At 32.3% G+C, this 10829-nt stretch overlaps 1 protein-coding gene across 10 annotated transcripts; it reads left to right on the plus strand.

Moving 5' to 3' along the window:
- Window positions 1-695: 695 nt before the first annotated feature.
- LOC108347532 (isochorismate synthase 2, chloroplastic) lies at window positions 696-10442 on the plus strand. Of its 10 annotated transcripts, none has more exons than XR_008245325.1 (15): window positions 696-961; window positions 1624-2039; window positions 4065-4182; window positions 4283-4399; window positions 4704-4850; window positions 4976-5050; window positions 5155-5223; window positions 5491-5609; window positions 5746-5803; window positions 6278-6400; window positions 6548-6632; window positions 7529-7626; window positions 8292-8405; window positions 8551-8621; window positions 10166-10442. XR_008245325.1 is itself a non-coding variant. In XM_017586829.2 (15 exons), exons 1-14 carry the CDS (start codon window positions 839-841, stop codon window positions 8594-8596), a joined length of 1713 nt encoding a protein of 570 aa, XP_017442318.1. In that variant the 5' UTR covers window positions 696-838; the 3' UTR covers window positions 8597-8621; window positions 10166-10442. The 10 variants fall into 10 exon arrangements, 6 of the variants coding, with proteins under 6 accessions (XP_017442318.1, XP_017442319.1, XP_017442320.1 ...); XR_008245323.1 differs by having other exon boundaries at window positions 8292-8379; XR_008245326.1 differs by lacking the exon at window positions 10166-10442 and adding an exon at window positions 8733-9113.
- The last annotated feature ends 387 nt before the right edge of the window (window positions 10443-10829 follow it).

Genomic DNA, 10829 nt, shown 5'->3' on the forward strand with positions numbered 1-10829 from the left:
AGTTATCTCCTATTGCAATTCCTCTTTTACTTTCTCTTTTCAGGTATTCCATTTATGATCACTTTCCAAACAAAATGTTGTGTTATAGGATGTGTTTTTGTTTTCCAGAATTCATTAAACATATCATTTTCTTTCCCTTTGAACTTTATCGTGTGTTCTACTGTTTCAGTGTCTCTCCATACTCACCTATTCTCAGTTTTCGCTAATATTAAGTTATTCCTTTTCCCACTCAAACCAAAAAGTAAAATAAAAAACTCTATGAAAAATTAAAAATATTCTTTATGTAAGATTAAATATGTAATTCGTCTTTAAAAAACAGTATATTTTATCTTTAAACTTAATTATAAAATATGCCGTATTTACACTTTATAGAAAACAAACTATATCAAAATGGTATATTATAATTTTCGTAAAATTTCGTTTCCCACTTAAAAAATATTCCACGTACCATTTGTTGATAAAAAAACCATTTTACATAACTCTCGAGAGTAAATATTTTATAATTTAAAAATTGAACACAATTTTTTATAACAATTCAAAAACTAAATATTTAACTAAAACATGAAATAAATAATTAACCCCTATTTACTTTTTGTCCTACTTTTTTTCACCTACTCTAGCAGCCGAGGAAAACTGTCCTCCATCACGTGTCATACTTGAAAATAGATGACTAAAGTCCAAAGAAAATCGAGTAAGGAAATCTAAAGAAATCCAACCCCACCATTTTCCTATCTCCTATCTCCTACTACAGTTTTCCCTCCACACTGTGTGAGCCACCATTTTTTCTTCCTCTCCTTCAGCTTTCTTTCTCTCATGCTCCCTCACACGTAAACTCACCATGGCCACAGCCACCTTTCACAAGTGGCTCACTCATTTCACAGACACAAAGAAATGCAGCAGCAACACCCTTCTTTCTCATGCTTCCAAGGGACACCAATCCCTCTACTTCCACCACTACCATGTAATGCACTCAATTACTTCCTTTTCATGTCTTCAAACAATACATGGTTATGGTTTGAATTTTCTTTTTCCTTTTTCAGAAGTATTATCTAACCCATTTTATATGAACTATGATGTATTTAAGTCCGACCAAGAAAATTAGAGAAACTGCCACTAAAATTTGAAAAAATTAAAGAAATTATTGAAAACATACTTTTGTTTAAAATTCAATTCACTTCTATTTTTTCATATATGTTTAGTTACTCTTTTAAGTCTTCGTAAGAAAAGTAAATTACATTGATATTTCTAAAATTTTCTCAAATTAAATATAATTTTTATAGTTTTTCATGTAAAATTAGATATGTGGTCATATAAACTGTATACAATTTTTTTTTTGAACTGGTAAAATTATAATATATAATCTGATGTAATATCTGAGCTTCTAAGCTGTATATCAGATTGAATTAAATTTGAAATTACTTTTTTTACTACAATATCAGAGTTTATATCATGCTCATAACAAAATTTGTTAATTACATGCTTATATTTTATTTTTTCCCCAAACTAAATTTCAATTTTAGAAAAGTGATAAACTGGTGCATCATTTATAGTTTAATCTTGAACAGAATAATCGAAAGGGATGCTGGAACTAATGCCTTGTTTGTGTTTGATGTTTTGACTCAGAGACCTGTGTGTCAAGGGTGCTGCTACCTTTCAATGAATGGTTGCAGAGAGGGACATGAACAACATGCAAGAGCAAGGAAGCCAGTTGGGACCATAGAAACCAGAACGTTGGCAACTGTTGCATCACCTGCAATGGCTATGTACAGTCTGAACTTGGCCATTTCAGAGCTGAAATCGGCCCCGTTTGGTACCTCGTCTGGCATAGTAAGGGTACAGGTGCCGATTGAAGAGCAGGTTGAGGCCATCGATTGGCTTCATTCACAAAACCATCTTCTGCTTCCTCGCTGCTTCTTCTCTGGAAGGAAGCACAGTCCCAATGGTGAAGCAAACTTGGTGAGTGTTGCTGGGGTGGGTTCAGCTGTTTTCTTTTCCCAGCCACACCCTTTTTCCTACTGGGATTGGATTTCTATAAGGAGGTAATTCACCATTCACCTCCAAAAAGAATCAGCTTAAATTATAATGTTGATGCTATTCAATTTTTTTTCTGTGATATTAACTTTTTCTTTCATAATTTTACTTCAGTTGCTGGACATTATCTAATATTGGTTTAATTATTAACTTTACATGTATTTTTATTTTAATTAGCTGCATAGTTTGGTCTGTTATTTAAGTGCGTCAAAATAAAAAGTAAAACGTACCTGAAACTAAAAATAAATTTAAATTATGAATTTCATAAAATTTGAGAAATATAATTGTTAAAACAAAACAGTGGATAAAATTGAACAGAGGCTAAAATTAAAAGTCATCCTAAAATTTATAGTAGAATATGTTGAACGGCAAGATGGGAGTGCATGTAACACTGGTTAACATTTTCTTGGGAGATAATCTTTAGAATTTGTCATGGCAAATACTAAACACTTAAACTCACATGTTTGAAAAATAAAATAGAGCAGTTGTTTAAATACATAGAAATTTTTATTGAAAATAATAGGTAAGAGACAGTTTTAAATGGGATTCATGTGAGTTTGAGTTTGAGTCTGATCTTGAATAGGAATGAGCAAGATTTGGGTATAGTTGGTGTCATGATATCTTTACTAATAAATCTTGGTGTAGAATCTTCTACCATGTCCTGTGTTCGGGTGGCAGATAGTTGATAATCCTTTTGCTAGTCACTTTAACTCTTGTATAATTTATATCATCCAAATGAATCATAATATTCAATAGTAGTTTTTCTTTTACTTATTTGTTTACCATTTCTGTCATAGAAATTGGGAAGACACGTTCGAGTAGATTGTTATGCGAAAAGGAACCAATATTAGATTAGTCTAATATTCTTTATTCAGTCTTACCTTTTGATACAGTGGCTTCAAACCGTTATGACTTCTGATTTTGTTTTAGGGGACTTATGGTGATGGCAAACCTCTAGGACAAGCTAAATCTAAAAAGAAATGCCTTAGAAATGCTCACGGATGAAGGGTGCAGAAATGGATGGTGGGGAATGGAGCTTAAGTGTCTCGGTTTTTGTGATTAGTATGGTGATGGATGAAGTGTTTAAGGATTCCCTAAGAGAGGTTGGGCGAACTCTTTGAGGAAGGTGACTAGAGGAGGTCACTTGGAGTTGTTCTAGCCTAGGATGACCTTACAAGAGTATGAGTGCATAAAATGATAGCATAACATTATTCTATTTCAAAGGTGATTACATGAAGGAGAGACACCTCTATTTATAGGCAAAGGTGTTTCAAAATGGGTAAAAACTTTAACCTAAAAGAGTCACCTTAGTTGACTTGGAGGGCAAGGAGAAATCCTCTCCAATAGGAGGTAGAGATGTGGCAAAAATCCTCTAAAATGAGAGGGATGTGACCACTACCTATGGAAAAACTATCCATTCCTAGAGTGACAAGTGGCCACTAACTAGGTGGAAAAACTTTTCAATCGGGGTGGAGACACATGTCATGGCTGAATCTCATCCTTGTCCTCCAAGCTTGGCCAAAAATGTTGACCCATTGATCAACTCTAGCATTTGGACGTCCAACCGTGGTCAATATTGGGCCTTGGCCCTTTGTTGACTTGGTTGGTCAAAAATACAAGCCCTAAATTAAAATCCTACACTACTAGGCCCAAATACAGAGCCCAAAAATTATTCAATGATGGCCCAAGAAAAGAAGAGCTTGACTTTGACTTCACCTTCTTTGATTGACTCTTCTTGTATTTGTTTGGCCATGCTTCTTGTGATGGGACCTTTGGTTAGAGGAATGCATCATATGGTCATTTCCTAGTTAAATTACTATATTAAACACTAAATTCGAAACTATCTTTTTTGATTCATAATTTTACAACTCAATATAGTTCTTTATGCTTAATTTTTAACCCTGATCTTTACACTTCTTAATCTGCAGTGCTCGTGTACAAAATTAATTCCACCAACTGTGATGTATAAACCTTAAAATCTGTTCATAATTTTCTCTTAGGTTTTTATTTTTGTAAAATATTTCACTTTCAAGGTTTCTTTCTGAGAGGTGCCCTTTAGTCCGTGCATATGGCGCTATCCGTTTCAGTGCAGAAGCTAAGGTGTCATCAGAGTGGCTGGCTTTTGGTTCTTTCTACTTCGTGATACCTCAGGTGCATAAATTGTTTTCTTTCCAAAATCTAACTTCTATTCCATTTGTGTTAGTATTTATAGCATTAGCAGCTAGAGATACCAAGCCAAAAAAAATGACAGGTTGAGTTCAATGAGCTTGAAGGAGGATCAATGCTTACCATTACTATTGCTTGGGATAATGATCTTTCTTGGTCATGGGAAAATGCAATCAATGCACTTCAAGAAACACTTTGCAAAGTGAGTGCTAATAGATGGTCTTTTGAGTTACCACAAAACTTTTTCTCCCTTGAAAGCTGTTGGACAAAACTTACATATAGTTTCTTTGGTACTTTTGGTTAATCTATAATAAGAATTGGAGTTTCACCTTCCTAAGTTATATTGACTTGTAATACAAACTTTTGTTACATTGATTATTGAGATGAAACTCTAATTTTGTGTGTGGAAAAAGCACCAAAAATACTTAAAGAACTATATATAAGTTGTCTTGAAAATTATTAAGCAGAATGTTTTATTCAAAACACAATACACCTTTGCGGTGTAGGTTTCTTCCTCCATTGTGAACTTTCCAAAACAAACTCCTCCAACATTAATATTAAGCAGCCATAACATTCCTAGTAAAGTAGACTGGGATCTTGCAGTTAACAGAGCTTTACAAATGATAGAGCGAAATGACTCCTTATTAACCAAGGTAACATATATCTCATGCACATTTCTGCTGTCTATTTTTTTTTTCTTTTCAAGCTTTTGTATCATAACTCCTGTTTCAAGAGTCCGTATGAAAACTCACCCTCTTATGCCATTTTGGGAACTCAGGTTGTGCTAGCACGTAGCACTAGGGTAGTACCTACTTCTGATATTGATCCTCTTGCATGGTTATCTTGCTTAAAGGTGCTGTACTTGTCTTTTTTGTTCTGTCCCAAGCAAATTGAACATTGTTTGTCTTCATATTATTTGGTGGAAATTTTTCTTATGTTCCCATCAAACTATTACAGGTTGAAGGTGAAAATGCATATCAGTTTTTGCTTCAGCCACCAAATGCACCAGCATTCATTGGAAACACAGTAAGCATGCACTACAATGGTTTTGTATATTCTTACGGATATATCATTTACATGACATGTCATGATGTTGTGCTAAATTTCCCTCAAAGTACATCTACAAATGACTTTCACACAACTCTAGCTAAATTTAGGTTAATAGCTTAATTATGCTTACTTTGTATATCATTAAGAGGATAACATTTTCAAGAACTGTTTACTGAATTGAATCAGCAATGACACGTTTTTCTCCTCTGTTTCCATTTTAATTTTTATGAACTTGATGAATAGCCAGAGCAACTATTTCACAGAAAATGGCTCCACATTACTAGTGAGGCTTTGGCTGGAACCCGTGCTAGAGGAGCATCACAAGCATTAGATCGTCAAATTGAACTTGACTTACTTACTAGGTATACCTTGTTACTTAGATCTTTTATCAATATTGTAGCTTTAAACTAATTTCCCTGGTGCATGTGATCTCTATTATTTACGTTTATGTCTAGCTCCTCAATTTTTGTTGTTCAAGTTTCTGTCTTTTCTTTACAGTCCAAAGGATGACATTGAGTTTACCATAGTGAGAGACACCATAAGAAGAAAAGTAGAGGTAAGTTTATTGGTGTAATTTTAATTATTAGCATGGAATGACTATCTGTTTAGAAGATACTTTACGCATGGATGATCTTATTTTTAATTCAATATTTCCTTCAGCCATTAAACAATTCATAGGTCAATGAGAACAAGAGTTGAAAGGAGGAGGAGCAAGAATTGGAAGGAGATTGAATTTCAATAAAATGATTATTGGTTGTATGATGTGAACTTTTAGAAATTAGAATCTGGTGTAAGTATCTTTGGCCACCTGTAAATTAAAAATTCCAGACGCAAGGGTAGATTAGTTGTATTAGTTTATCTAATTATAACATTGAAGTTGTGTTGTCTCCATATGACCATAGCATTGTTGACTGAAAGTTTGAACTTTGTGATGCCACACTCAAACATGATTCACTTTTCATATTACTTTGCATTTCCATATATCTATTATAGAACAATTTTAGCATGAAGATCAACCTTTTATTTCAAGTTTTTCTATCAGGCAGTATGTGAAAGGGTTGTGATCAAGCCAGAGAAAATGATAAGAAAACTCCCTAGGATTCAACATTTGTTTGCTCAATTATCTGGCAGGCTAAGAAAAGAAGAAGATGAGGTAAACATAATATAATTTCAGTACCAAGTAATTATGTTTCCGTGGACATTCCTTGGGAGGTTCTAATTTTCAGTTCTTTACAAATAGAAAAATTTATTTGACAATAATTAGGTTGTTCATCTGCTGTTTTCCTTTTTGATCTTTTAGTTTGAAATTTTGTCATCTCTTCACCCTAGTCCAGCGGTTTGTGGGTTTCCAACCGAAGAGGCACAACTTTTAATTGCAAAGACAGGTACATACTCTTTTCATTTATTACTATTTCTACCCAATCAAATATTTTTTATTTTAATTTCAAATAAGCTCATAGTAGGCATCAGTGCCATAACATGAAGATTTTATTAAAGAAAATAAAAAGAAAAAGAACAGAAAAACATGAGAGAACCATACTAAACCTATGATAAAAATACATCACACACATAAGAAAAAAATACCTATTATGAAAAAACTAAGTAAATATATAGGTGGAAAAAGTAAACCAATGCAACACCAGTAAGAAACTGAAGTTCAATAATCAAATTTATCAACATCATATTAAGAGATTTATAATTAACTAACCTGCTGACATTCCAAAAAGGACCATTGAAACTCATTAGTGCTTTTCAGAAATCCTTGCTTTGGAAGATTTAATATTAATTTTCTTTGGCCTATTCTGACCAGGTTTCCTTGTAGTTTGAACTAACTCATCATCTTCTTCAGAATTAGAATCTTCCCTCTCAACACACATATTAGCCAATTTAGAGGCTATTTTCAATTCCTCTGCAAAACAAGCAAAATCAAATGAGAAAGCTTTTAAAAAAGTTGAGGCGCATTGAGTTAGGTTTAACTTATGCAAAGTTTGATTCATTTTATTGTTTTCTTCTATAAATAATTGTTCGAAAGTTTCCATACTAGATTTTGGTAAATTTGATAATTGGAAATTATATCAGTGTACTTTGTTTGAATTAAGTGAGTTGAAAGTTCCATGTTAGGTTAAAATAGGCAAGATAAGGAGAAAAGATCTACTAACCTTATGTTTAAGGTTTTGAGCTAGAGTTACTGGCATGTTATCTTATGAGTTGGTGGCTTGTGGCTAACTTTTAACTTCAACCATTTTGGTAAATTTTACTTACTTTCATAGACAATATGCAGAAGTATTTGATCGAGGGATGTATGCTGGACCTGTTGGTTGGTTTGGAGGAGGAGAGAGTGAATTTGCTGTAGGGATTCGGTCAGCATTGGTGGAAAAGGTTAGCAATAGCAGATTTTTTAAATGAAATATTCAGTTTGCATAAATTTTTATGAAGATTTTGATTATATTCCAAAATCATTTGTGTTTCTAACAGTTTATATAAATCAAACGTTTTTATTCTCTACACTTTTGTTCAAACGTGAATATGAACTCTCATATTGATGAATTTAAAAAACATGTGGATTTAACTCACCTAACTTTTTAAAACATTTAAAGATTAGATGAGATACTAAGTCCAATTGGTTTATAAATTAAACAAAATTCATTGATGGAAAGTGTTAGGATCCTGATCACATTTGATCAAAAGCACAGGAATAATTTTCTCATGTATTTTTTATGTAGTACTGTAGCAGGAAACGCATCTGATTCAGTTTTATATTTCCCTGCATTAATATTAATACGCATCTTGGTGACAATAGAATATCACTTTCAGAATAGTTTTCTTCAGTTGAGTTTCTGAAGTTTGCACAGATGGAGTGAGATTTTATCATTTGCTGAAATTAAATATTGATATGCTAGCTTTGAACAAACCGCTGTTGTCCCTCCGGTAAAATTGAAGAAAATTAGTGTGAAATTCCCATAAATTCCCGAAATCTAATTATTACCTATTCATGATGCCTTTACCATCAATCATAATCTTGCCATGTTTTGATTGTAGGATAGAGGTGCATTTATATATGCTGGGACAGGGATTGTGGAAGGAAGCAGTCCTTATCTGGAATGGGATGAGCTAGAACTCAAGACATCTCAGGTGTGTTTGTGCATGCAGCTCAACATGTATGTAAATTCATGCGTGGCCCTTTTGTTTAGAGCTCATGCATCCTTCAAAAGCATTTTTAAGGAAATTTTCACTTCACATTATTGTTGTGCACCATTCTACAAAAGTTCATTGTCCTAATGAATGTTGAATCACGTTTTGTAGTTCACCAAGTTGCTCAAGCTGGACTTGCCTCAGAGACAAAAAGTAGATTGTAAATGAGCTCCACTGATACGGTTAGCATTGTTAATGACTGAATTTATGTTTAATTAAGTTCTTTAATGTCCTCTGTGGTAAGGGATTGCTGATTCATGGTTTTTTTTTTATCAACTGTTGCATCGAATTAGATTATAAAATCCAGAGGGATGGTTTTTCTCAAAAGCAACCATTTGTTTGGTCAATTTATAAGGACTTCTCTGACTAACTCCCAAGTAAAGATGGAGTTGAAGAATTTCATGAATTCAAAATGATTGGTGTAATTAATGTATATCTTAAACTACATAAAGAAATCACACCAATAATTTTGAATAAGACTGATCAAGCCCATTTGTATTTGAGATAAACTAGACAAAAGAGAAATTGTATAATCAAACAAAAGATGTGTAAAACTATTTCTTTTATTTGCAATTGGCACACTGCTTGTACTAGCCATTATATGTGATACATTCATGCATGTTAAATATAAATGTAAGAATCAGTTATTTATTTAATCCCTATAATTGAGCAAACTTTAACTTTTAATCCTCTTACCCTTTTTTTCTACTGTTCAATTCTTTAACTGCAAATGATTTATTTTAGTCTTTATATACATTATTTTAACCTTATAAAGTAGATGTTAGAGATAAAAGGAATTAAAATTTGTATGTATAAAGACTAAGATTAAAATGAAATGTGTAGAAACTAAAATAGACAAAATGTAAATATTAAAACTGAAAAATAAATTTTGTATAACCAGAGGAACTAAATAAGTAGTTTTCAGAGAGAATTCTTGTAAAGTAAATACTCACTTCCTCCAAATAAAACTCTTGGAAACATTAGAGTTGTCTAAATGGGTTCTAACTCATTGAGTCAGGTTGGGTTGAAAAAATATAGTTTTCCTAAATGACAGTCAAACTCAATCGGACTCACTTAACTCAGAATTAAACGGATTCAAGCAATTGACCCATAACCCATCAACAACCCTTCTTTATTATATTTTTTAGTTTTTCCAGACCCTTTTTTATTATAATTATTTATTATTATAGTTGTTCAATAATGTTTGAATAATATTATGCTAATTTATTTGTTTGTCAAAATAAGTTGACAAACACTTAATTTTCAACTACTTTTATAATAATATTTGGTAAAATAGATGAATATTTTAATTATAATGCGATAAATAGATGGGTCAAGTCAATCCCCTTTCAATGTACTATAATAAATTTATAAAATAAATTAGGAGAACAAAATATTATTAACTGAATCAATCTATTTAATCTATCAATTTGCAGTGGGTGGGACAGATTTCAGAGTTTCTAACTTACCAAAAGATGAACTGGATTCAACTGACTCATTTTTAATTCAACCTAACCCATGTGAGATGGGTTTACTTTGACGCCCGTAAACATCCATGGCTTTCATTGTATTCACTGGCACCATCCCTATATTGGTCATGTTTCATTCTAATAAAGAAATACACTATCCATTTTGAACTATTTTTCCATTGTATGAAGTAAAAATCTAATTCTCCTATAGCGATAACTGGTTAATGTGATTGCTAATTCTTCTCTTCTTCTTGCAGTTTTTCTAAATGAAGTTTGAGATTATGGTATTTCCTTCCTTTGGATATTGGCCTAATAAATTTGGCGGGAGGATATGGACAACATATTAGTTTGTACAAATGAGGTTTATATATGGATTAAGTTCTTGGCTCATTTGAGAAGATTCAAGAAAACTAGTCAATTTGTATATGGGTTAAGAAGCCAAGACTACAATTCTTTCCCCTAATACCTTTGTTGTATTAGGGATTAATCTTAAGGAAAATCATAATCATTATGTAGTATCATATTTGGGCACAATATCATAATCAAACTACTATGTCAATACAATTCTATCAAGTGATTTTGCATAGTACGGGTTAAATAAAGGTCTTTGCAAGTAATTTTAGCATTCTAATTAAGTTTTGTATCGTCAGTCAATACCTGAAAAATCACTTACCTATATAGTATTTTGTTCAATTAAAGAAATTCAAGATCCATTATTCATTTATCCGTCCAAATAAAATATTTATGCATCTGGTCCAAATGAAATATTTTGCCGGCCAAATTTCTATCTTTAATCCCTGAATAAATTACCTACCATTTAGTATTTTGTTCAATTAAAGAAATTCAAGATCCATTATTCATGTATCTGCCCAAATAAAATATTTTCCTAGTCAATTAATTTATGTCGTCTAGTGTTATATT

This window comes from Vigna angularis, chromosome 9 (assembly GCF_016808095.1).
Source record: "Vigna angularis cultivar LongXiaoDou No.4 chromosome 9, ASM1680809v1, whole genome shotgun sequence".
Taxonomy (NCBI): domain Eukaryota; kingdom Viridiplantae; phylum Streptophyta; class Magnoliopsida; order Fabales; family Fabaceae; genus Vigna; species Vigna angularis.